This window comes from Lissotriton vulgaris, chromosome 11 (genome assembly GCF_964263255.1).
Source record: "Lissotriton vulgaris chromosome 11, aLisVul1.2, whole genome shotgun sequence".
In the NCBI taxonomy this organism is placed as follows: Eukaryota; Metazoa; Chordata; class Amphibia; order Caudata; family Salamandridae; genus Lissotriton; species Lissotriton vulgaris.
The window spans coordinates 303,115,520-303,142,863 of record NC_141699.1 but is presented as its reverse complement, the minus strand read 5'-3'; the positions used below and the strand labels follow the sequence as shown (position 1 = coordinate 303,142,863).

General features: G+C 45.9%; 1 protein-coding gene across 1 annotated transcript in view; it reads left to right on the top strand.

Moving 5' to 3' along the window:
• The window catches only part of KSR2 (kinase suppressor of ras 2), a 1,792,292-nt gene extending 1,765,161 nt beyond the window's left edge, over positions 1–27,131 (top strand). The window contains exon 21 of the mRNA XM_086943271.1: positions 27,050–27,131. Coding sequence (XP_086799397.1) covers positions 27,050–27,056 — 7 coding nt within the window. The 3' untranslated portion in view covers positions 27,057–27,131. The remainder of the gene's footprint in view (positions 1–27,049) is intronic.
• The last annotated feature ends 213 nt before the right edge of the window (positions 27,132–27,344 follow it).

The window sequence follows — 27,344 nt, the reverse complement described above, 5'->3', positions numbered from 1 at the left end:
GAATTTCAATGGTTTTATGCGAGTAAAATAAGGTTTCTGTAAATGCTAATTCCTAACTATATATGGACTATAACCTATGGTTTTTTCATTGAATTTTCAAGGTTTTGTAAATGCAAATTCCTAACTATATATGGACTATAACCTATGGTTTTTTCTGTGAATATATATATATATATATATATATATATATATATATATATATATATATATATATATATATATATATATATATATATATATATATATATATATATATATATATATGTATATATATATATATATATACACAGAGAGAGAGAGAAAGAGAGAGAGAGAGGGATCAAAAGTTGACATTTATACTTTTCAAGACTACATCTATTTTTGTCATTTAGTCAATTTGTGACCGATGGCCAAATACAGTCCACCATTTGGTGGTATCAGATCACCTTTTCCAGTTTGTTCTTTACTGGATTGAAATGAGACAAGTCAGAAAGACATTGGTGGTATACTGGCAAGACTTTCATTGTACTTCAAGAGTTGCTGACTTTCCTGATTATCAGTAGTGCACCCTGCAGTCCCATTGGACACTGGATGCTGCCAGTGCTTTCATGTGAACTACTGTTGCTGGTACATGTTTAGGAGCATCAATATAAAGTGTTCTCGTTGCTGCAAGCTCTTGCAATCAGAGACGTCGCTTCATTAATAAACAGAGTCACCTGGCCGCATTTAGGCAAAAGTGCCTAAAGGGAATGGTGGTTGTCAGCACAGTAGTTCGCTAAGGCAACATCCATCACTTCTTTCCTTCTAAGTGAGATTCCCAAAGACTGAGGGGCTGGCTGGGCCTTGAGGCTTAAGCTACGCCACCATGAGCTCATGACTAATCCTCCTCAAGTCTAAATTTCGGATCTAATGCCAAAGGAGCAACATTAGTTCCAGGATGGCCTCAGTCTTGGGTGTCTCTTCATATAGAAAATCATTTATTGCAGGAGTTCCTTTTCCCTATAGGCATCTAAGCACTGGAAGTCTCTAGGCCTTCATGAATAGAGATAATTAGCAAACATCTAGAATTCTGGAAAGTATTAAAAGCCTTGCTCTTCCCCAACAGTTTATCCTTGAAACTCACAGTACAAATTAGGTTGTTACATATACATAACCTGTAGTCTTCTCCCTAACTCTCTTTTTGCACTACCTTCAGTCATAAGTGCTAATACAATTCAGCTGGAATATGATTGGACCACATTGTTGAAAATGCGCTTGACACCAGATAGTCTAAACAAAGACTACACTGTTTAAACCACACTTTTCCAACTATATGGAGCACTTTTAGCATCTTCCGGGATCCAGAAAGTGTTTTCCGGCCTTGTTAGAGGTATAAAGGGCCACAAAAATGCTACTTCAAAGTACCACATTGCCAAATAACATTTGGGTTGCGTATCTTCCTGATCAGAAAGAATGCGATCTCATAAGCCGGTTTTAAATTCCTGAATAAGCGCACAAGAAAAGAATAAAATTGGTAATCTGTGCATCTTATTTCAGTTTTATACTGTATTGGGTCTTGTTTTGTTTTTGGTTGTCACGAAAGCACATAGGGTGTGTGTTTTTTTGAATCATTTGATCACTTTTTTTGGGGACACTTATAAGTTTTAGCAAAATGGTTGCCTATGATGATAAGTGAGCATAGCTTCGGAGTACCAATCAGCAAGCTCGACTGGTGGTGCACATGTGAGGTGCCATTTTGCTTTTTTCATTATTTTTGAAGTATTAAACACATTTATGGGTGTGTTTTTTGGGTATATATACCATTGTTGCCCGTCTTTTAATAATTGATGGGGTATGACTGTCATTTGACAAAAGACACCATTTTATAAAAATAAGGCAAACAAAGTGGTGTGACACTACCTTGCAAGCATGAAGGAGTGGCCAACGCAGGTATAAAGAAAAAATTCTACATCCACATTTGAGATTTGATAAGCCTTAGGGAACAGGTCTTGTGTGTATTTGTGTGTATTTGATTGATAATTGAGATAGCATAGACTCTATGCCTGTGAGGGTGCTCCCAGTTGCATTCTTTAATTTAACAAACTGTTCCTGTTTTGACAAATGCCTCTTGTCCCATGTTTTTTCAAGGTATTTCTTGTTCAAGCAACAACTTGTAGTAATTAACTAATTTTTGCAAGATAAATATCTGGATCAGAATCACCTCATATGATCACAGTGAGTCTAATGTCTAATTTGGAAGTGAGAAAAGCTCTGAATTGCAGGGAATTTATATTCAAACATTGGACCTAAAGTAGATTTATTCGTAAACAGTAATTTTAATTGGATTATTATATTGGCATTCAAGATGATTAGATCCAGACATCCTATGTACTAGTGTAAACTAATCACTTGTCAATGGTAAACCAGTGTTCAAGAGAAAAGGAAAGACCACATTTCTTCATGAAAGACTCAAAGACATAAACAATTTATGTATTAAAGATTTCATGCACCTCATCCAGAACTCTATGTCCATTTATTTGCCTATTAACGAACAGCAACAGGCAAAAATGATTCCAAGCCTTAACAACATTAACTTGGATGAATTTGAACCGCCACTTTCACCCACTATGAAATCCCTCAGATTCACCCTACACACTGGCCTTACCTTGAAAGAACACACCTCCGTGAAAGCCAAGATAGCCTAGTATCAGCTCTCTCTACTGAGGAAAGCGAAACCATTCCTTCCAAAAAGTAACTTCAGAATTGCATCCATGTCTAGTACCTACTAATCTGCATGCTGTGGTGGCATTGCCCTGCTACACTGTCTCCCCAAAGCCACACTGGCTTCTTTTAAAGAAGGAATTTCACAAGCTAAAGCACACCTGTTCATGAGCCTGGAGAAATAAGACCTCTTTACTCCCACACTGATAGAAATGCACTGGCTCCCTCTGCGGGCCCACACCTTTTTAAAAAACCAGCTACATCATTTACGAAGCCATCACGACTGGCACGCCGGTCTATCTGGTAAACAGGCTTACCATCTTGGATGGCTATTGGCACAACATTAGCCATGACTCCATCAGAATAAAGACAAACAAGTGCAAAAAACTCAAATCAGTACCTTAATGGAATGATTAATTGAGATTGTATTTTATTTCTTATCATAGTGCAATATGAAAGCATTAAGAGGTGGTGAGTGCTAATTTATCATCTTTTCCCTGCAAGGCTGACCACCACTGCTCTCCTGACTCACCTTCCCCCTGTAGATTTCTTTCTAGGATAATGTGCCTGAAAAGTGTAGCAACTGAACAATGAATGTGATCAAACTGCATGACCACGTCTTCACACCCTAAACAAATACAATGGCAACTTGCCCATCCCTCCACACCATGTGTGTTTTGCTGGAGAGAGACATCTTTATCAACAACATCTGACTTTCCAGAAAGTTGTATGTAAGCCAATTCACATCTGAGCCTTTTCAGTCCTCTCTTGCTCATTCCCACCGAGCAGGGAAGCTCCTGAAAAGAGATAGCATTTAGTTGTGATTGGTGCCCCTAGGACGTGTGGAGCTAACTTTGAATGTGAATCGACATTTAGGTCCAGGTCACCAACCAATGTACTGGACTTAGACTGATGAGTGCCCCTTTTACTCTGGCACCTATGCGGAGGAAGGCATGGACCGGAGGCAGACTTGTTAGGTTTCTCCCTCTGAGGAGTAAGGGACATAGCCCCATAATTGAGAAAAGTAATGTTCTGCTACTTAAGGAGGCTAGGGTGTATAATGATCTTCAAGTAGAAGATCTGCCTCATTTAACACAGACACAAGGTCCAACATTACAGACGCCTGCCATGAGAAGGTCCGAGAGACCTACCCTTTGGACCTCAGAAGCCTGGGATACCTACCCGACCCAACCTGCGATCTCTCTTGTGAATCGCACCTACTCTGGATAAAAGCCCTTCTGCTTCATACCACTGCTGCCCCTTTATTCGGATCCCTGCTGTCTGTGTGTGGTGTGAGTGCTGTACTTCATCATTTTCAGTAGCAAGATCCTCTGTAGAATGGTTTTCTGTGAGTGAAGGCCCTGAACCTTCCCAGACACTGCTTGTTTCCCACACCCGAAGAAGACAGTCGTGCAGCCTTCCAATAGCAAGAAAACTGAATTGGGTATTGGAACGTGATGGGGAAGCTACTTAAACCCAGATGCTGTGCTCAACTCTAGTAGTATACTTATCCATGAAACTATTCTTGATTATGAGCATGCATTCCTGGTTAGCATAAGAGAAGCTACTAAGGAAGTAGGCATGCATCCAAAGCTTGCCAAAAAATCTGAACAAATGACCATAATAGAAATAAATTCTTAAATACAGTGCAAGACAAGTATATTTATTCTGAAAGATGCATGTGCTGCCTGAACTAGACGTTCTCCCCCACACTACCCTCCAAGAGTAAGCCTGGACTGTTCGACGACTTCACCCCCTGAAAGTCAAGGTCGGAAGGTACTTGGTGATTCATTGAGCTCACAGTAGTATCTGGTTCCTGTGTTTCCAAGGACAGCTGCTTTACTTGTCGCAAGGATTAGCCAACCACCCTTGGGTCATGTGGGCCGCGAAAAAATTGCCTGACACCTTCAGGCACAAAGGTCCAACCCGGGGGCATATACACTCCTCACTTTCTGGCACACTTTCTATTCCTCTTCTGCTCTAGTGTGTTTAATTCACCTTCGCATTCTCTCCCTTATATTCTAGTGAGCTTTTCTTGTTGGTGGAAAGCACCAGGCCGCCAGCCCCGCTGCACAGCGCTACTCCGCCAAGGACAGGAGCACAGAAAGGGTGGAAGGCAGAGCCGCCCATACCGAGAGCTGTGGAGGCGCCCTGACAGCTCACACTAATGCTTGTTTGCCTCCCCCCAAGGTGCGCAGCCGGCACTGTGAGCCCAAGGCCCGCCCTGGGAATTACAGTCATTAGTGATGGCGCTCCCTGCAATTTTAACGACATGCCCTGTGGAGACAACTCTGAAGAACAAACGATTACAGTATTTGTACTTAAACAAAAAATGCATTACCAACCACATCATTTCGTTTACCTTTGTCGGGTGAGCGAATCTAATTCTTACAGTCCTAAATGTAAGCCTGGAAGGAAGAGGTATGGTGCTAAAACGTTGAACACTACTTGCTCGGCCTGTGAGCAGGGCACGAGTCGGGGTACCACGCGGGTGGACGGCATCCCCCCACTTATTTCCGAGGGTTTTTCAGGGTGGACGCCGTCCACCCTGCTAAATCAAAACCCGTCCACCATTAAAAAACGGGAGCGCAGCGCGCTTAAAGTAAATAAAGCTTTTCCGCATTTGTCCTTAATTTTAAACGGGCACAGCTTGCCCCCACCTCCCTTCTTGACTCCGATGCTGTATGAAAGCTCAGACCCCCAGCAGCACTGTAGAGGCACAGCGGGATGGCTACCCTCACACCTCCAGCCCTTGATGAGCTGTTAAAAGGTGCTCGAAGGTGACTGAGAGGGAGGGGCGGCAGCTTCGGAGCAGCGACATCTATTCACATGCAAACAGCCCTGAATGCGTCTTGTATCTGCTATTTAGAGGGGGGCTCACACATTCCATTTCTACCCAGGGCCCCAAACATCCGAGACTTGGCCAGATTACACCCCGGATTACACCCAGGCACCACGTGGTTCTCTTCACATAGCTTAATTACTGTTACTAAATTGTAAGCAAACCTCGGTTCTTCAAACATGCAGGCTATAATGTAAGAAAATAAAGAAATGGCACAATCGCACCCACACTGATTAACAAAGTATGGAGGACAATCAGTTCAATCAGTTCTCAGAGTATCTCCTGTAAGTACTGTACATCACAGTGGGGGGTGGCATTTTGAACAGAGAGCCTGTCTTCTCGTTGTCTTGTGCAGGAGAGGAGCCCAAGATGATACTAGAATACTGCATGCCCACCCCTGTGTTCCCTCTCCTGTGATGGCTCCTGCCCTCCCCTCAGTGATGGCACCTGTCCCCCCATGTTGTGGCTCCAGTCCACCCCCACCTGTGATGGCTCCTGTCCCCCCCCCCCCCCCCCCCTCTTGGTGGATCCTGTCTCCGCCCTGGATGGCTTCTATCCCAGTCCTGGAACGGCCCCTGCAGCGAGGGTGAAGTTCTTGATGGGCCTCTTCTCAAAAGGGCTCAGCTCAAAATTAATATGGAAAGGTGGGCGTGTAAGTAAGTGAAGGGATGTGTGAATGGCTGGATGAATTAGTGAAAGGGTGAATGGATGAATGAAAGATTGAATAAATGGATAATGAGAGAGGATAGATGGATTGATGAGTGAGGGGAAGGATGGAGAGAAAATGTAAATAGCTGGATGTATGGGTGGAAGGGTAGCTGGATGATTGATGAGGGGAAAGATGGATGAGGGGAAGGATGAGGGACGGAGGGGAAGGATAAATGGATGAGGGGAAGGATGGATGGATGAAGGGCAGGATAAATGGATGGGATGGATGGATTGGTGAGGGGAAGGATGGATGAAAGGAAGGATGGATGAGGGGAAGGATGAAGGATGGATGAGGGGCAGGATGGATGGATGGATGGATGGGTGAGGGGAAGGATGATGGATGAGGAGAAGGATGGATGGATGGATGGAGGGGAAGGATGGATGGATGAAGGGCAGGATAAATGGATGGATGGGTGAGGGGAAGGATGGATGAAAGGAAGGATGGATGACGGGAAAGGATGGATGATGAGGGGAAGGATGGATGGATGGATGGATGATGAGGGGGTGGGTGAAAGGGTGGATGATGAGGGGAAGGGTGGATGGATGGATGATGAGGGGATGGATGGATGGATGATGAGGGAATGGATGGATGATGAGGGGTGGGTGAAAGGATGGATGGGTGGATGATGAGGGGAAGGATGGATGGATGGATGATGAGGGGAAGGAAGGATGGATGGATGATGAGGGGAAAGGATGGATGGGTGATGAGGGAAAAGGATGGATGGATGATGAGGGGAAGGATGGATGGATGATGAGGGGAAGGACAGATGGATGGATGGATAGATGATGAGGGAAAAGGATGGATGGATGATGAGGGGAAGGATGATGAGGGAAAAGGATGGATGGATGATGAGGGAAAAGGATGGACGGATGATGAGGGGAAGGATGGATGGATGATGAGGGGATGGATGGATGGATGATGAAGGGAAGGACAGATGGATGGATGGATGGATGGATGATGGGTGGGTGAAAGGATGGATGGATGGAGAGTGGGTGAAGGGATGGATGGGTGGGTGAAAGGATGGATGGATGGATGGAGAGTGGGTAAAGGGATGGATGGATGGATAAGTGGGTGAAAGGATGGATGGATGGATGATGAGTGGGTGGGTGGGTGAAAGGATGGATGGATGGATGATGAGTGGGTGGGTGAAAGGATGGATGGATGAGTGGGTGGGTGGATGGGTGAAAGGATGGATCCGTGGATTGGATGGTGGGTGGGTGAAAGGATGGATGAGTGGGTGCGTGGATGGTGGGTGGATGATGGGGGTAGGTGGATGAGTGAAATGATGGATGGATTGATGGATTGATAAGTGCAAGGGTGAATGAATGGACATATGAGTGAAAGGGTGGGTGTAAGGATGGATGAGTGAGTGAAAGGGAGGGTAGATGGACAAAAGGATGAATAGATGTGTGAAGGAGTGAAATGATAGATGGATGAGTGATAGGGGCAATGGATGGATTCATGAGTGGATGAGTAGATGGATGGATGGATGGGTGGGTTGGTGGATGGATGGAAGGAAGGCTAAGTGAAAGGGTCGATGGAGAGAGAAAGGGAGGATGGATGGATGACTAAAAGAGTGGATGGGTGGAAGGATTAGTAAGTGAAAGAATGGCTGGATTGGTGAATGGCTGAATGGATGAGTGAATGGATGGATGGGATGAAGAGTGGATGGATAAGTGTACAGATGGATAGGGTGAAAGGGTGGATAGATGGATGGATAATGGAGATGAGTGAAAGGATGGATGAGGGGATGGATGAAGGGATGGATGAGTGAAATGATACATGGAAGGATACATGATGGATAGGTTTGCAAATGGTTGAATACTTTTAGAAATGGCTGGGCTTACTTATATACTATTGCGCGACCTCTGATGTGTCTGTAAAACGTACCTATTGTCCTGAAGTTTTGCCCTAAGTTTTGACCTCCTGTCCTGAATTTGTGTCATGAATTTTGATCCTTTGTCCTGAATTTTTACACTCACCGTCCTGAATTTGCACCAATGCCAGTTGGTCACCCTAATTCTTTGTGCGGTAGAACCGAGGCTCTTTAACACAGCAGCATGAGAGTGACGAGAGAGAAACCTGGCAGAGTGCTGCCAAAGAGCTCTCCCACTCAGAATATTTCATTATTCAAGTGATCGTGAACAATTAAGGGTAAACTGAGATGTGAAAAACTAAACACAATGCGATGCGGCTGCACGAGACTTGAGGAGTTAATTAAGTATTAGTACTAGCAAGTGTGCTGTAAGTTAAACTAAAACATTTTACATGCACTGTGCGCCTCGTGCGTGTAGAATCAGAGTACCACTAGACCCGGCCCTGCCAATTAAGTGCCGGCGCTAAGCACTGGCACAAATTAAGCCCTGCATTGAACAATTGACACCAGGCTACAAAATGTAAGTATTATGATGGTGTACCCTTGTGTGTTCTTCCGTGTGTCGCTGTTTCCACATGGAATGTTTAATGATGACAGCAACGCCCCCTTTTAGTTTGTGTTGTCGGTCTGAATTGTATAATTTTGTGGAATGGGGAGGAGTAGGATGGCGCTGGATTGTTCATTTAAACATGACTCCATGATGACGTCTGACTTGGCATTACGTATGTCAGTATATTTTTAATTTAGGCTCAATCCTGTCAGTGTTTGGATAATTGCACTACTGGATAGGGGGGCACAAAGTTTTGCAAAGGTTCTGCCCGCTTTCTTCAAGGGGTCCCCACAAAATGACATCATGAGCTAGGCCCACCCCAATTTTATAGTAAGTAGTCTCTGTAAAGGGGGAAACAACCATTACAAATCATGAGTCATAATCGGCCCTTTTTTTAGGAACTATCACAAAAATAAACAGTATTAATACAAAGTAAAGCAATGTTTATATTTTGTTGCACTGAAGTAAATGAAGGCAAATAAGTCAAACTAAAATATACCAAAACTAAATACATTTCCTAAAATAAATAGAAATAAATAAATCTGCTAAAATAAATACAATGGCCAGTTAATATATCTAAAATTTAGGCATTGACCCAAGTTAATGCCCCGGCAGCTCCATTGTCTTCAACCAAGATTCCCAATGTTAGACTAATGTTCTGATTTGTTACCTTTGCTGCAAATTGTAAAGCGTTCTGATATCCTTCAGGATCAAGTTCGCGCTATATAAAACTTTATAAATAAAATAAATAAATCTAGCCACAGCTAGAGAGAGGCAGCTGGGACAAAACTATGTAATACAGAGTCGCTAGTTTACAATAGGTGGGGAGATAACATATAACACTCATCGATAGAATAACGTGAATATGGAGCCCTAGTGTGTGTAATAGTCATTGTCGAGTGTGGGAAGCAGCCTCTCTGGGAACCTGTAATGTATACAAAATCTTGCAGTCAAACTTTCCTGTAGTGTTTTGAAAATGTGTTGATGTCACCTTCGCCAAACTTCATCCACATTTGGGCTGCTAATTCCTCCATACAGGGACCTTAAGTCACAGGCTTAAGTACCAAGCAGCTTCAATTGTTAAATCTTGCATTATATGCAAATGATAGATCTGCCTTACATGTGATGTCACTTCCTGTTGTGATGTCACTTCCTGTTGTGATGTCACTTCCTGTCGTGATGTCACTTCCTGTCGTGATGTCACTTCCTGTGACCACGCCTACCTTGGAGAGTCCCCCCACTTCTTTTTTTAGGACTTGTGCCCTGCCTGTGAGCTTTGCATACAGTGCGTTGCATACTTACGTTCCCTTAGGTACTGGACTTCTTCAGGACCTGAACACCATTAGTGGCTTGAGATAAAATGCATGATATGAGCTCTCCAAGGTAAAAGGAACAAGGGGTGAATCAGGCACGAAACGCCCATTGGGCTTAAAGAGATTCAGCCTCCCCACCATCGCGTGTGTCAGCCCGGCTGAGACAGCTTCCCGGGCACACACACAACCGTTCCTGAGTACTTCACGGGTCTTTAAAAGACCATTTACTTGCTAAAGAAGCTTTGTTGTGTTTTCATCCCTTCTTAGAGCCCCTGCATCTCCACTCTGCATAATTGGTGGAAGAATCAGCCCACCCATATTTTTTTGTAGACATACCACCCCACCCCGAAATGTGGCTTTAGTTACGCCTCTGGGATGAATGCACAGTCATTTCTATTTTACCCACTAGGGACAAGCTGCGTAATTCCATATCGGTCAAATGTTCCCTTCTTCTCTATCTGTGGAGCTAGGTGGGGGTATGACTGCTTCTGCCTTTCCCACTTATTTCCTGTTCTGGGAAGGTGGATCAAAACAAAGGAGGAAGATTAGACGAAAACGTCATGAAACGGTATCCTGAAGCACCTTTTCCCCAGTGTACAATAGACATCAACTCTATCACAAAACTACATTTGCAGATCAGTGTAATGCTCATTTGACCAACATTTCTAAGCTCTGGGCCTCATTTACAAGTTTTTGATTCAGCGCAGTAAGGCACTTTGCTGGTTTGCCCTCCACCAAAAGGAAAGGGCAGGAATGTGTTGCATTTATGATATACAGTGCATTCCTGTCCTGTCCCACTGTACTGTCGCCGGTTTGGCTGCCTTGCGCCAACATAGGCACACTTGCACCTTGGTGCAAGGGTGTCTGCTCTGTAGGATTGTTTGTTTTTGTGCAGTAAGAGACACCTTCCTGCACAAAAACAATCAATGGAGGTGTGTTCTTCCTTCTCTGTGTGCTTGTAAATAGGCCCCCGAGGGTTTATTGATTCCCTTGGAGGAAACATAGAAACCAGTCGAAACATTGCAAAATATTGTGCGCCTTATTTACAATATTTTGACGCATGGCAATGCAGCAAGCCTTCATGCTGTGCGTCAAAATAAAAGGGGAGGAATGTGCCATATATACAACATAAAACACATTCCTGTCCTTTTTCTCTGTGCTGGCGCACAAACAGCAGCTGTGCACCAGCACAGACACCCTTGCGTCATTTTCCAAGGGTGCCTGTGCGGAGGGAGTGATTGTTTTTGTGCAGGAAGGGGCAGATTTCTGAAAACTAGTCCAATTTCTGTATTTGCAAGGGGTTGCTTGTGTTGATCACTAATGGTTTTCCTACAGAAACTAATAATTGTAAAAGGAAATTTAAATAAGTAGGAAAAAATAGCAAATGTTAATAGTTGGTTCTGTTTCAGGCTGCACTAACAGGAGAAATGGGCTGCTGCAAGCGGCCTCCTGACGAGAGCCCCAGCACTTTTTTTTATTTTTTACAACTTAACCACTGGTGCGAACCTTTCCATCTGTCATTTTTTGCCCTGATGTACCAAAGTAAGATACCTTAATGTCCATCAGACTCTTCTGGTTGTAGTGATGTACATAATGTGTTGGTTGTCCAAAACATGTGCTACCAACACCTGTGCTGTAAATTATAAAGATTTCTCATTGTGTACCGCCCATGCAGCATTTCATGTGGTAAAATCTACTGAAAGAAAAATGTGGATGAAGGAAACCTGTGTATTTTTTAAATGTGTATAAGATATCGAATGTATGAACTGTAACAGTGGTTATTTAGGGTTCACCCTTACTATCATGTGAATTAGAGAGAATTTTGTAAAATGTGTTCTTTCTTCCACACTGTTTTAAATTTGAAAGCCAAAAATGGAAAAAATAAATCAAGTTGGTACTTACAAATTTCTATTATTATGAGTACCATTAAGTTGGGTAACAATAAAACATCTGTTATTCAGTGCCAAGATGCCCACAGGTGAATGTGCAATTTACGAATGCATATATTATGTAAATATGTGTTCCAACAATGCTTGTAATAATAACAAGCATTTACAATGCAATAGGTCTAGCATTATTAAAGTTTGAGCTATTGGCATTGTAAATGACCATGCCTTTTATTAATTTGTTTTTAAAACCTGCAATCCGTGAATAAACACGCACTTTGAACGTATTCTCCTTGCAAAAGAGACTGTCTGCCTTGCTTCTCATAAGCATGGACTATAAGTACAATGTGCTTGTTTACGCACCGATGCAAATAAATAAAAGGCATTGTCATTTACAATGCCAATAGCTCAAGCTTTAATAATGTGAGACCTATTGCATTGTAAATGCTTGTTATTCTTGTGATGTTTGGGCCCTGTCCAACTGGTGAAGTGGGATTGTGTGACAATAAGCTGTGAAGCTACAACTGTGAGAGTCCCACACACACAGCACTTCCCCATTTAAGCACTGTGCGACTGGCCACAATTCAGCACTTTAAGTGCGTTTGTACTCCCTTGCTCACTTTGCCACTGGATTTAAGCGAGCCTGGCTGATGATGGCTGATTAGCCAGAAACCGGTACCATGATGCTTGTTTCCGGTCCAGGGAAGACATGGCTTGGCAGTTCGTGCTGGACTGTTCTCATGATGTTTTCACAGAACAAGGGAAACCCAAAAGGAATAACACTAGGGTCCTTGGGCAGTAGTATATTTTACAAAACAGAGGACCCTAGTAACTGGACTGTTCTCATGAGGCACAGGGTCGGACTGATTTGCATATGGCCATGTCTGAACTGGGGTGGCGGAGTGAGCTAAAAAATGGTGATGGATTAAACCCAGATCAGATGACTGGGGGTGAGTGTTTGATTTGCTCAAACTCTCTGTCCATCATCCCCTTTTGTATCGAGGTTGAGAGAAGGCCTGTGTGAAATGTTATGTTACTCTGGCATAATATTACATAAATCCCAAATTTCCGTTTAGGAAATTTGTGTGAAACATTTGTCTTTTTCCATAAAGCAATATTTCTTGTGGTTTTTGTTGCCAGAGACTGGTTCATGAAGAAAATGTGTTACTGAGAGACATTATCTCCATAATAACAAAACATTTTCTCTTCGAACCAGTCTCCTCAAAGTATCAACAGGAATTGTTTATATGAGGTACGTCCTTACAGATTTCATGTAACGTGTAATTTCGTGAGTAAATTGCAGATTTCACACTCCCCTGATAGTTTCCCTTTGTTACAAACCTTTAATAGATAGTTGATCAAGTAGCCTATCCCTAGGCTTTTCATATGTTTCTCAGAAGGCTAATACTTTTGGAAAAAGTTCCAAAACAGGGAGTCTGCTTTATTTTCTTAGAGGAATAGGATGGAAAGTAACAACAGTAAATTTTTCATATAGCTCCCTGGTTCACATCAAGATGCAAGGCCTTTCTGGTCAGCCTCACCACCGCCCAGCTACCTAATGGGTAATGGCATTGCTCACAGTTGACTGGCAATTGCTATTTTTGTCTTTCCTTCAATCTCTTCTTTGAAACATTGATGTAGGTCCTCGCTAAGAGTGACCCAGTAATTAGTGTGATATTCATCGCACCTGATAAAATCCAGCTCTGTGGAGTCGGAATTTATCAGGTATAATAATTAACATCCAATTATATGTTTTAGATGAATAATACACAGATTTTTACGACGCCAACATCTGCTTGTTGCTGTAAATACTGGGCATTTTTACTCTGATAAATATGGGCAGGTTTGCACTAGCAACTCATAATTGCGATTTGTGCTATAACGGCATATATAGCATATCGCAATTACCGCAGCAACTCTTTGTAAACCGCTTTGTAAACAGCTTTTATTTCGGTTAAAATAACCATAAAAAGCACAATATTAAAATACACCAAATATAAAAGATCTCAAAACAATGTATATACAATTCAGCAGTATAATAAATACATAGCTAAAACTGGAATCCATACAAATATAATAAAGAGAGAGCCCAAACCTTTGAGGCGGGTAATCTCAGGAACCACAACACCAATCACAACACCCAATACAGCGTTGGAAAGGGCAGTTGCAGCAGAAGGACATAGGCTATGCAGACGTCCACCATATACATTTAAAAGGTAAAAGAACTGTAAAAGGTAGGGCCGATTTCGACCGATAACCTTTAAGTATTGCCCGGCGTTAGCCGCCTCTCATACCACTCGAAATTATCAAACGAAGAGGCAAGCGCTGGAGACTGGAAGGCAGGAAACAGGAGTTTATTCCGACGGAGCAGAACACGTCAAATCAGACAACAGGGTATCTTCTCGAGGTGCTCTAACCGCATCTCTGAGGCCTGGCCTCTTATACACAGGTTTATGGTCTTTATTACAGTTTATTACATGTGGCACATTCCTGCAAATACTCTGAAGTATGAAAAGACATCCTCGGAATCCCCGCTTCAAACCGGTTCCCACACACATTTACAGTAGAAGTCCCCACCCCGATCTCAGTAGGTGATGACTGTCACGCAGCTGGACATTCCGCCGGTTCCCGGAATGTGTGCGGCTGATCGGATCTCATGGGGTGGGGGCTTTGATCAATCGTAGATCCTTTGAAGTGGGGCAGCTCCCTACTGTAGGGGGCAATAAATTGCATCCGCAGGGCCAGGTGGTGACCTGGGATTGGGCCTGGACAATCGGGTACAGAGGAAGGGGTTTATCAAAGGATGTGTGATCATGAAATGGGATGAAGGGAGGTGTTTAGTTGGGTACGGGATGTGGCTCCGAGGCAGGGTCGCGCTGAAGGGGAGGTTTATGGCCCAAGCATGTGAGAGCGGGGGCTGTCAGCGTGCGGGGGATGCTTGCGAGGTCGGAGGGAGAGAGAGAGAGACACGCTGGTTATCGGCAGTGGGCAGAGAGGCCATGGCATTCAAAATGGCTGCTACTTACGCAAGCATACGAGCCTGAAAAGGGACAAGATGGCGCCGATAATGTTGATGTCGCAAACTAGATTTTAACAGTCCTCCCTTTCCAACATATATAGCCAGCTTGTCAATCTATATCTATCCCCATTATATTTCAAACTTCCACTTCATACAAAGCTTTCATGCGTTCAGCTTCAAAGTCCAAAGTCTTGGGGCAGATACAGTTAGTACAAAGTGAGCACAGGGGTGGCAAGCATTGAACACCCAGGCAGAATCCACATATTACGACAATCGGTATTAATACGATCATAAACAACCTCCACCCCCAGTCTTTTACAGCACTCCAGAACCAACTCCCAAGCAACCATTCTTCTTGTTCTTGATGAACTTCTGAGGAAAGTCTGTGGAGGTGTTCAATGGCTTTGTAAACTGAGGGTGAATTATCCGGTATGTAGGTGCAACAGCTGGACCCAATGATACGGCATGCTCCTCCACAATCCGCTAGAACCACATCTAGAACAAGGCGGTTCTGAAGAGCCACCAGGCGGACCACCTGAAGCTCGGCTGTATTATTTGTGAGGATGCCAGCTGTAATGTTCATTGTTGTTTCAACTGCCTGAGTCAAATGTCGGATGGCACGACTGTTCGCCATCGGACCCCAGAGTGGAACAAGTCCCTTCATTGCGTCCAGGAACTTTGCTCCGGTGGAGTCGGCTTGCTCAATGTCTTGGGCTCGTTTTTGTCGGTGATGGTTTCCTGGAGCCACATAGGTCGGAGGAAGGATGAAGGCAATGTAACAGGTACCCCCCAGCCTTTGGGGAGCCAGGTGTAGGCTTTCGTACCACAAACAAAGTACATATTCGGAGAAGTGACAAAAGAGGGTGGATCAGTTGAGTCCAAAGTTCTGGTGATGCGGCAAGCGCTGTGGCCTACCAGCTGTGTCCCAAGGCCTTCGATGCATACAAGGCCCGAGACATTGACGACGGATAGGGCCACAGTCAGGGTGGCAGCTGTTCATTTCCGGAGGTAGGAGAAGGTGGGTCTGTCTGGGTTGTTGAACACCTGCATTTCAATCCGTTCTTTGGTCGGGATGTCCATATGAATAGAGTCGTTGGATGTCAGAGAGCAAAAGAGGGTAGCAGTTCTTCCTGTTTTGTTCTGCAAGACCCCATGATAAAAGTGTGACATAGTTCTGCTGGAAGTGGCATTATCCCTGTAGCTTTCTTGCAAGAGGATCAGCCAAGCAAGGCAGGAACCATGAACGGAGAAAGGTGAAGGAATGAAGGGGATAGAATGTCCAGTGGCGTGGGGTAACAACCCACAGATCCAGCAGTTCGTGGCATTGGCGGCAAGGTTGTGTTGGTGCAGCAACTGCACGAAGGAGTTGTTCCAAAACTCCTTACGTCTTTCTTGGAGTTGAGGTGAAAGAGAGACCAGGTAGTGTTCTTTCATAGTAGTAGGCTGTGCAGTGGTTAGAAATGTCTTATGAGCTGGTGCGCTCTCTTCCATGATCCAGAGGGTGGTCATGAGGAGGAGGCAAAAGAGAAGGGCGATAAAGAGGGCAATAGTCTTTGAGCTGTGGATTCTGTCAGTCTTTGGGTTTCTGTAGTGGGTCTTCGGATGTCCGGTTGCTTCCATCATCTTCGTGTCGGGTGCTTCCATCATTTTCATATCGGGCGCTTCCATCATCTTCAAGAGGCTCGGTAGCGGGCAGAACCACAAACTTCATTTGGCTTCTCTCCTGGCAGCCTTAGTAGTGTTAAGCCACCGCTCTGAGAATTGTAACTTAGTCAGTGGTCTGCTTAGCCGAAGCTCCCTCCTTTCGTCGCAGGTTATACCCTTCTCTGGATGGCACAGTGGGATCGGGGAATTCTGCCAGTTCAAGGGTCTCTTTATCAGGGTAACAGCTCAGGGATGGTCGATCTTTGTTCAGGAGCTCTTTTTGGGTGGCCACGTCTTGGGTCGTCGTCAGGGTTGAGGAGATTGTCTTAAAGGGGTGTGCATGCAGCCAGTTCTTCTTTCCTTCCACTCGAAGAGCTGTTCGGGTGGTGATCAAGACTTGCCAGGGGCCCGTCCACCAGGGTTCCAGCAAGTAGTCACCGGGTTGGATGTCGTGTCCGGGGCTCCTGGAAGCATCAGGAATGGCCTGCAGCACCTGTTGATGGATAACAGACAGTGTCTTAATCAGATTGAACAAATAGTCAGACATTAGGACGTCCGGGACGTCGTGAATGGATGTCGGTTTTGGTGCGGACCAAATGCTCACAGGTCGGCCGAAAACGACCTCGTAAGGGGTCAAATGGTGTTTGGTGGGGGTGGAACGCATTGATAGCAATGCCAGTGGGAGAGCGTCTGGCCATTTCAGTCCTGTGGTAGCCACTATCTTAGCAAGTTTGAGCTTCAGTGTGGCATTATGTCGCTCAACTAGTTCAGCAGATTGGGAGTGGAAGACTGCGTGGAACTTCTGTTTTACACCCAACCCCTTTAAGATGAGTTGGATAACCTCGGCTACGAAGTGAGAGCCATTGTCGCTCCACAAAATTCGACAAAGGCCGTAGCGAGGGAAGAATTCTTTCAGTAATACCTTTGCAGTGGCAATGGCAGTGTTGTCGCGAGTTGGATAGGCTTCCACCCACTTGCTAAATGCGCCCACGACAACAAGTACATATTTCAGACCTTGGCATCTTTCTAGTTGGATGTAGTCCATCTGTAGGACTTCAAATGGATGATTGGGGACCCCAAACCCTCCCCGGGGTACTACAGTTCCTTTCCCAGGGTTGTGTTGCAGGCATATCAGACATTGTTGGACCAGACGTTTAGCAGTGTCTGTAATCTTGTCATTGTGCCAAACTTTGGAGACAAGTTCGGCCATAGGGGCAGATCCTATGTGTGCTGGGGAGTGTGCCATGGTCAATATGGGGATCAGATACGAATTGGGTAGCAACCATTTGTTTGTATCTTTTGTCCGCCAGCAGCCTTCATCGTCTTTCAATCCCACCCGTGCCCATTCAGTCAATTTGTGTGGTGAGCTGGCCATCTGGATTTCCCTAATAGTTTCCCTAGCGTCCGTCCATTTTTCTGATTGTGACCTGGTCACATAAATGCGTGTCGTTGTCCTATTCTCGGCTGTGTGCCTGGCATTTGATTACTGCAAGTTGCTTGGGAAGGAGGACCGCTGCAGTCAGAGCGGAGACTAGGTCCCCGTGCAGGATGGGTGTGCCGTGTGAGGCCAGGAATCCCCTCTCCTTCCACAAGAGCCTGAAATGATGAACCACCCCGAACGCGTACTGGCTGTCGGTGTAAATGTTTGCTGTTGTTCCTGCTGCTAGGATACATGCTCGTGTGAGGGCAATCAGTTCTGCTGCCTGCGCAGATCGTTGTGTGATGCATGCGGTCTCTACTACAGTTCTGGCTGTGGTAACTGCATAAGCAGCTGAGGTGGTGCCATCGGGGAGTTTGATGCAAGAACCATCCACCCACAGTTCTCCGTCAGGGTCTGGGAAGGCAGTGTCTTGGAGGTCAACCCTACTCCTAGTCTGTTCGTCCGTGAGGGTCACACAGTCATGTATAGGGGACACATTGGGGTCGTTCCTAGGTAGGGGCAACAGAGTGGCTGGATTCAGCATGGTACATCTTTTCAAAGTGATGTGGGGTGCAAGCAGAGTCAGTCCGTACCCAGTCAGTCGTGCACTAGTCAGATGTTGCGTCTTAGTCTGGTTGAGGAGCGTGTCGACCGCATGGGGTACTAACACCATGAGGGAGTTCGAGAGCACGATCCCCTCACTTTGCCGGATAGAGACAGCAGCAGCAGCTACAGCTCGAAGGCAGGCAGGCAAAGCTCTGTCTACGGGGTCAAGAGTGGCAGAGAAGTAGGCACATGGGCATTGCTTGGGGCCAATGGACTGAGTCAGGACAGACAAAGCGCACCCCTCCCTTTCGTGAGTGTAGTGGGAGAAGGGCTTTGTGTAATCGGGGGTTCCTAGGACGGGGGCTGAGCAGAGGGCATCTCGTAGTTCTTTGAAGGAGGATTGGCATTCAGGGGTCCAAGGAAGTGGGAAGGGGACATGTTTAGCCAGTAAGGAAAGCAGTGGTTTCACAATGAGGCAGAAATTTGGCAACCACTGTCGGCAGAAGGAGGTGAGGCCTAGCAGGGAGCGGACTTGTTTCTGGGTCTTAGGGACAGGGGTTTCTAGAATGGTCTGAATTCGATCGGGTGTAGGATTTCTCCCGTCTTTGGACAAGAGGTGGCCTAGATAAGTGACCTGGGGTAGGCAGAATTGCAACTTCTTCTTGGAGACCTTGTGGCCATTTTCAGTGAGGAAGTGCAGGAGTTGGATGGTGGCTGTGACTGCAAGTGGAGTGGTGTCGGTCGCCAAAAGGATATCATCGACGTATTGTATCAACACCACTCCACCCGGTAACTGGACTGCGTCCAGTTGTCTCTTGAGGGCCTGGCTATAGATGCTGGGGCTTTCAGAATAGCCTTGGGGTGCTCGACAAAATCTATACGAGCGGGCTTTTAGGATGAAGCCGAAGAGGTAGCGGCTGTCTGGGTGGATGGGGATAAAGAAGAAAGCGTTCTTGAGGTCGATAACAGTGAAGGTGGTGGCAGTGGAAGGAATCAGAGTCAGAATAGTGGTGATGTCTGAGACTACGGGTTACTGAGGTACAACTACTTTGTTAACCTCTCGTAGGTCGATGATGAAGCGGTACGCTTTCTCATCTCCCTCACCCTGCTTCTTTACAATGGGTAGGATAGGGCTGGTGCAAACATTGCTAACTACTTCCTCTACCACTCCTGCAACTATCAGGGACTGGCCAATCTTTACCAATGCCTTCTCGCCCTCGGGCGATATCCAATATTGTGGAAGTTTTGGGGGTATTGCGTCTTGTCGAACAGGTATGTGCACCGGGTCGATCATCATGCGTCCTACGTCCGAGTCGGTCTTGGCCCACAGATATGGAGGTAGAGCGTCAAGCAGGGACAAGTCAGCATCAGTGATGGAAAACATGCGTCGTGTCAGTGGTGTTATTTTCTAAGTCAAAGGACATCGGTGTGGACAAGGGATTAGTGGAGGGCGTTCCATCGAAACCTATCGATGTTACATGTGAGCCAGACAAGGGTGCCTTTGGAATCAGTCGTTTAGATAACGCACTACGTGTTGCGCCAGTGTCTACCAAAAAGGGAGACTTCGTACCCAGGACCTTAGCGGTGGCATAAGGACCTTGCTGGTCAACATAGAGCTCGACTGGATCCCTCCCTTGCCCTTGGCAGTCCTATGCGAAGTCGTGAGTGTCGTCGCAGTCAGACTGTTGGTACTGGTTCTGTCGGGGACGGTCAAATGTGTTCGGTCTGCCTGGCCTGTCGTTGTTGGTGTCGTTCGCGGACCCTCGTCCCTGTCCTCTGTTTCTAGGTCCACCCGCTACATCTCTTGTGTCCCTATTCCTGTTCATTTCTAACAGGACCGGACATTGAAATTTCCAATGGCCAAATCCCTTACAAAATGCACATTGGTTCTCGTCGATGTCTTTACGTCCAGGATAGGTGGCGGGCGTACGGTCTTTAGGGGGTGGATTTCTAGGAGCATTCGACTGGTAATTTCCCTTGTACTGCTCTCTTCCTATAGTCACCCCCTGCAACTGTGCAATCATCACCCTTTCTTTCAGGTCCTTTTTCTTTTTCTCTGTCGCCCTATCATTCTCATTCTTTTGATGCTCATAATACTGGGCCATCTGAAGGATAGCCGCAGGCTTGGAGGCCGCCCAACTACTCTCGCTAGCCTGTAGTTTCTGTGAGACCTCCTGTGACAGACCTTTAACATAGTTCTGGACAAACAGATGATGTCCGGTTGCAGTGGTCATGTCCTGGCCACTGTAATCGGAAAACACCGTTTCAAACCGAGAGAAGTATTCTGATACGTCTTCCTGGAGTTTCTGGAAGCAGGCCGTTAATATCGACCAGTCCACCTTCTTTTCTGGGATCAGGGTTTTCAATTTCTGGACAATCTTGTCTCGGAGTTTTAAAATGGATTTCAAAGGTTTCTGTCCAGGCTCTCGTTGTCTGTCTATGCCATCGAGTTGTGACCAGGTATGTCCGAACAGCTCAAGGTGGTCGACTTTCCGGATTTGCTTCCACACATCAGCTGGCAGACATAACCCAAAAAACAAATCAATGTCGGCTAGGGTCATAATCCTCGAACCCCAGGCTGTACCTAATTCAGTTTAAAAGTCAGTGGGGTTTTTCCGTAAATCGGGCAGGGATTTTCGGAACGTCAGGATATCTTGTTGATTCTATGGTTGATAGACCCAGTTATAAACTACCCTCCCTCTCGCATCTTGATGGTTAACGTCATCATGCGTTCCCTGACCTCGTGGGGGAACCCAGTAGGGAGCGGCTTCCCTTATAGGCATCATTGTATTAGTTATTTCTATTCGAGGTTCGGTCGCTACAGGAGTCGTAGTTTTAGCTTCTAACCTCTGTTCGGTGAGGTGGCGGAAAACTTCAAGCGTGCGCGTGAAGAGGTCTGTCACGTCACACTCGCCTTCATCCCCAATGTCGACTTTCCTATACAAGATCGTTAGACCCTCAGGACCGTTGTCTTAGGTTTTGAGGTTGTGATAACAAAATCGCACGACAAAGTGTCGTCTGTGGCTATCGGCATATGAATTGTACATATCCGTTACATACTCTTCGCTCTCCTTCCGTTCCACCAGTGTCCCTACTATCTTAACGATTCCTGCTCGTTCATCCTTGCTCAACCTGTTCACTCTAGTGGAATCTTTCTTTTGGGTCTCGGGGTTATCTAATGTTGTTGTCTGCGTTGCCTCAAGTACAAGAGGCTCGGCCGGCGCGGAGGCCGTGAGGACCGAGGCCCTGGCACTATTCTCACCTGTGCTTGGGGGCTGCGGGTGCTGTACTATGGGTTGGGAAGGGGCATACGTAGGGGGCATATAGAGGATTGGGGGACCTAGCAATAAATCATGGTTCGCTCGTTGTTTCGAGGGTAACTCAGGGTAGAGCGTAGAGGGTGTTCTAACTAACGGGACACTGGCTCGATGTTTCTGACTCTTGCTTCTGTTTGGCTTCCTCTCTCTCCTTTATCTCTTCCTCTAACTTTTTGGCAGCTAGGTGAGCTGCTTTTCGTAGCTCTTTCTCTAATCTGACTTCGTTTCTCTTTTTCCGTTGTTCTGCTTCTTTGCGCCACATGCCGAGACTATCAAGCATAGTGGGTGTTGTCTTATTGTTTCGAAGGGCTGTTTCCAGCACGTTTATTTTATCATCATCGAAGGATCCTATCAGTGGCCACTGACTTTCCTGATCCTTTCTCGTATATTTGTGCCATAGCTTACTGTAGGCTACGGCGACTAGTCCATACTTGGTGAACATATCTTTATTGGGGGTGCCTTCCAGTGGAGCTGGATGGTTCATCTCTAATAAGCGGTCCGGGCTGAACCAACTACCAATCAGTGGGGAGAAGATAGGCATGACAGATTACAACGGGGGACAAAGGTCCGCACTACCTATCCTTTACTACTTGCAAAGACTAGACAGAATATTTCTATTCTACGTTATTTGCAAACAGAGAATATCTCAAAGAACCAACTTCGAACAATCAATGTTCGGACAATCAATCAATCAGTGGGGAGAAAAATAGGCACAACAGATTACAACGGGGGACAAAAGTCCGCGTTACCTACCCTTCACTATCTGCAAAGGAAGAGAGAATATCTCTATTCTTCCCCGTTTGCAGATAGAGAATATCTCAAAAACAATCAATAAGCAATACTAGTATTTTTCAAACAATCAAGCAATCGTTTCGCAATTTGCCGTGTTACACGACCTTACCCGGACCGCATGGGCAGTTTCTCGTCTTCCGCTTCCAGCGCCCGATCGTCCTCGATTCTCCGTAATTGTCACGGCACTCCTGATGGTTCCCAGTCAGGACCGTAGATCACTCGAGAGAGGTCTGCTTGGAACCGGTGAAGTTCGGATGATCGGCTGCCAGACGAGGGTTTATCGGGCAGGTGCACTCCCGATCGTTGCAGTCGTTCACTCTGTCGTCAGGACCTCTTCCACTGGATCCACGTGTCGCTGATGGGCCCCCGTTTGGGACGCCAATTGTAAAAGGTAGGGAAGGACATAGGCTATGCAGACGTCCACCATGTACATTTAAAAGGTAAAAGAACTGTAAAAGGTAGGGCCGATTTCGACCGATAACCTTTAAGTATTGCCCGGCGTTAGCCGCCTCTCATACCACTCGAAATTATCAAACGAAGAGGCAGGCGCTGGAGACTGGAAGGCAGGAAACAGGAGTTTATTCCGACGGAGCAGAACACGTCAAATCAGACAACAGGGTATCTTCTCGAGGTGCTCTAACCGCATCTCTGAGGCCTGGCCTCTTATACACAGGTTTATGGTCTTTATTACAGTTTATTACATGTGGCACATTCCTGCAAATACTTTGAAGTACCGAAAGACATCCTCGGAATCCCCGCTTCAAACCCGTTCCCACACACATTTACAGTAGAAGTCCCCACCCCGATCTCAGTAGGTGATGACTGTCACGCAGCTGGACATTCCGCCGGTTCCTGGAATGTGTGCAGCTGATCGGATCTCATGGGGTGTGGGCTTTGATCAGTCGTAGATCCTTTGAAGTGGGGCAGCTCCCTACTGTAGGGGGCAATAAACTGCATCCGCAGGGCCAGGTGGTGGCCTGGGATCGGGCCTGTACAATCGGGTACAGAGGAAGGGGTTTATCATAGGATGTGTGATCATGAAATGGGATGAAGGGAGGTGTTTAGTTGGGTACGGGATGTGGCTCCGAGGCAGGGTCGCGCTGAAGGGGAGGTTTATGGCCCAAGCATGTGAGAGCGGGGGCTGTCAGCGTGCGGGGGATGCTTTGCGAGGTCAGAGGGAGAGAGAGAGAGAGACGCGCTGGTTATCGGCAGTGGGCAGAGAGGCCATGGCATTCAAAATGGCTGCTACTTACGCGCGCATACGAGCCTAAAAAGGGACAAGATGGCGCCGATAATGTTGATGTCGCAAACTAGATTTTAACAGAACAGTGCCAGCAAAGTAGTCCCTTGTGGGCGTGTCTGCGTTGTGCTGTGGGCGTGTGCTGGCGGCGTGACAAATGCTGGGGGCGTGTGGTACGTTCCGCCCTTCATGCCATGTCTCATATCGTGTGCTGTCGGCGTGTGCTGGGGGCGTGGGCATGTGCGGGGTGCGGGATTACGGGGAAAAAAAGCCTGCGTTGTGCCCAATATGTCATTGTTTTTTCTTCCTAGGTTATGTACATTCCAGCTCCGGGTGTGCTTGCCCGCGCTCCCCATTAGACCCTAAAAACTAATTCCACCCTGCTCCCTTTAAATACCCCTGCACCCCATAATCATAACCCACCCTTACTCCTTAAAATACCCCAACACCCTTAAACACGAACCCAACTTAACCCGATAAATATACCCTGTACCCCAAAACCAAACCTATCCCTAAACCCTAAAAATACCCCTGTACCCCAAAACCCAAACCTAGCCCTGAACCCCATAAATACCCCTGTACCTCAAACCCCAAACCTATCCCTGAAACCTAAAAATACCCCTGTACCCCAAAACCCAAACCTAGCCCTGAACCCTAAAAATACCCCTGTACTCCAAAACCCAAACCTAGCCCTGAACCTTATAAATACCCCTGTACCCCAAAACCCACACCTAGCCCTGAACCCTAAAAATACCCCTGTACCCCAAAACCCAAACCTAGCCCTGAACCCTAAAAATACCCCTGTACCCCACAACCCAAACCTACCCCTGAACCCTAAAAATACCCCTGTACCCCAAAACCCAAACCTAGCCCTGAACCCTAAAAATAACCCTGTACCCCAAAACCCAAACCTACCCCTGAACCCTAAAATACCCCTTTACCCCAAACCCCAAACCTAGCCCTGAACCCTAAAAATACCCCTGTACCCAAACCTAGCACTGAACCCCTAAAATACCTCTGTACCCCAAAACCCAAACCTACCCCTGAACCCTAAAAATACCCCAAAACCCAAACCTAGCCCTGAACCCTAAAAATACTCCTGTACCCCAAAACCCATACCTATCCCTAAACTCTAAAACTACCCCTGTACCCCATAACCCAAAACTATATCTGAACCCTTAAAATACCCAACACCCCAAAACATATACCTCAGTACCCCAAAACATATACCTCTATACCCATACTTACCTTATCCAAACATTTAACCTCATCGCTGCTAGACATATTCCCCTCCGGTGCTGAACTATAATGATAATGGGTGTGGTCATGACGGAACGGTTCCGTCATCAGCACAGCTCCACTGTGCCTCATGACGGAACTGTTCCGTCATGAGCATCGAAGGGGTTAAAAAAAACATGCTTTTACCATTCATGCATTTACAACGAATTTTGTTGTAAATGTATGCGTGGTAAAAGCATATAAAATGTCATGCCATGCGTTAAATTGGCATTGCAGAGTCATGGTACTTTTGTAATGAAAGTATGCGGAGTGATGGTATGCGGAAAGAAAGTTGCGGAATAATGGGTGTTTACCCTCCCCCGGTAAGTACATTGGTGGCACGGCGGCCCACATCTCCAGCAACATACTCATATTTTTTCACCACCCATTTGAAAAATGCACAGGTCTCTCTCATTGATGGCCAGCACTGACATACACTTTTAGACAGACCTCCCGCCACAAGTTCTAGAATTGCGAACTTTAGAGCTGGGGAGCTACGTTTGAATCTCGGCATCAGCTCAACATCCTGTGATTCCAGGCAAATCGCTTTGTCTCCCCGGGCCTACCACAAATGAATTTGTTCTTCTGTAATGTAAATTGTGCTCATGCCATGTTGTCGAGTTTGCGCTATATAATATTGCAAGGAAAAATAAAGTAGGGAAACTCGAGTTCACACACTACTGAACGCGCACTCTTAAGTGCATCAGCAGTGCACTGTGAATCGGAGCGTTTCACAGGTCTGTCACAGATAAGAAATGCTATCAAAACGAAATCCTACAAAACAATATACTACTGGCCGGCAGCAATTCATACCCGGATAACGTCGGGACGGGCTGCTAGTTAAAAAATAAAAGCCTTAATTCAATCGAACACATTATTATTTCAATCCTTTCTTTCTTGGTACAAGGCTCACAGCAAACAGATATCTTCTAACACCAGGGCTTTAAGTGGGATGAAAAAAGTAGAGGGTCTCTCAAAGGGGCGTGGCCAATGTAATTAAGGCCATGACTTAAAAACAATGAAGCTTAAAATCTGTGCCGCCCGACTTGTATTTTGCTGTTTCTGTCATTGTATCCAGATATGATACAACAAGTAACATCCTACCTACAGCAAGTCAGGAATATTGACTTTGTCAACGGTTTTTAATTGCATAGGATGAATAAGCAGCAACTGTGGCTTGCATATAATGTGGAAAAAGCTTCCAATTAAAGCCGCGATGACACCACAACAATGTTGCTGTTTCTGAGTTTCAAAATAGAAGGGAAATCCAGAGTGAAAATGACTCTCTTTAAAGGATTTCCCTCCCCTTCAACGCTCACCTGGCATGACGTCAGTCATGCAGTAACTTCTCCACTAGTGAGAAGTGAGCAGTGTTGGCACCGCACATGGATGTGCCTGCTGTCACTGCAGTCCAAAAAAAACGGACCGCCTGTTCCAGGGCACAAAATAGAGTTCGATAGAGACCTGTTTCGAGGCCCCCTTTAAAAAACTGCTGGTGCTCAGCACTGATGAGACCCGGCCCAATTAAAGCCCTGGCTAACACCAAACACTAACTATGATGTATCTGCCACTCGTAATTTTTTTCTTTTCAATTTGGTTCTTTCATTCTATGAGTAGGGAATCCTGGTCAATTTCCATGTATTTTTATAATGGTGAATGTTTTAAAACACTGCTGTTCAACTATACCTTCAGAGTGAAAACCAGATAGCAAATGGGATTATCTGATTGGCAGAGATGCGTTTAAAGGGTCCTCTTACTTGGGCTTTGCTAGTTCTGTACCTAGAGACCAACACATAGCCTCCAATGCATCCCTTCCTCATCACTAAGTAACCTTTACTGGATGATATGATTAGAAGCCTCAGATTCGTTGCCGTTTTGTCAGTCTTTTCCGTTGTGATTCTTTTTTTAAATATTATTATTTTTGTATTCCCCCTCCAGGCTGTGACAGATGGAGATTAAGGACAGTGCCTTCCCCACCTGGCTGTCCCCTCTGCTGCCTCCCTCCAGTTCCTCTTCGTGCACGTCCCGAGGAAAGCCAAAGGCAGACAACCCGAAGGGGCGCAACCAGAGAATGTGAAAAGCAAAGACGTGCCCTGCTCCTCTGTCTGCTCCACTCGTTGCCCCTAGCCTGATTGATTTCTGGAGCGGAACACTAACTTCAAACCAACATGGAGGATTCTGCAGTGGCAGGCTCAGCCTATGCATGGTGGCGGGGGTTGGGGGGGGGGGGGGG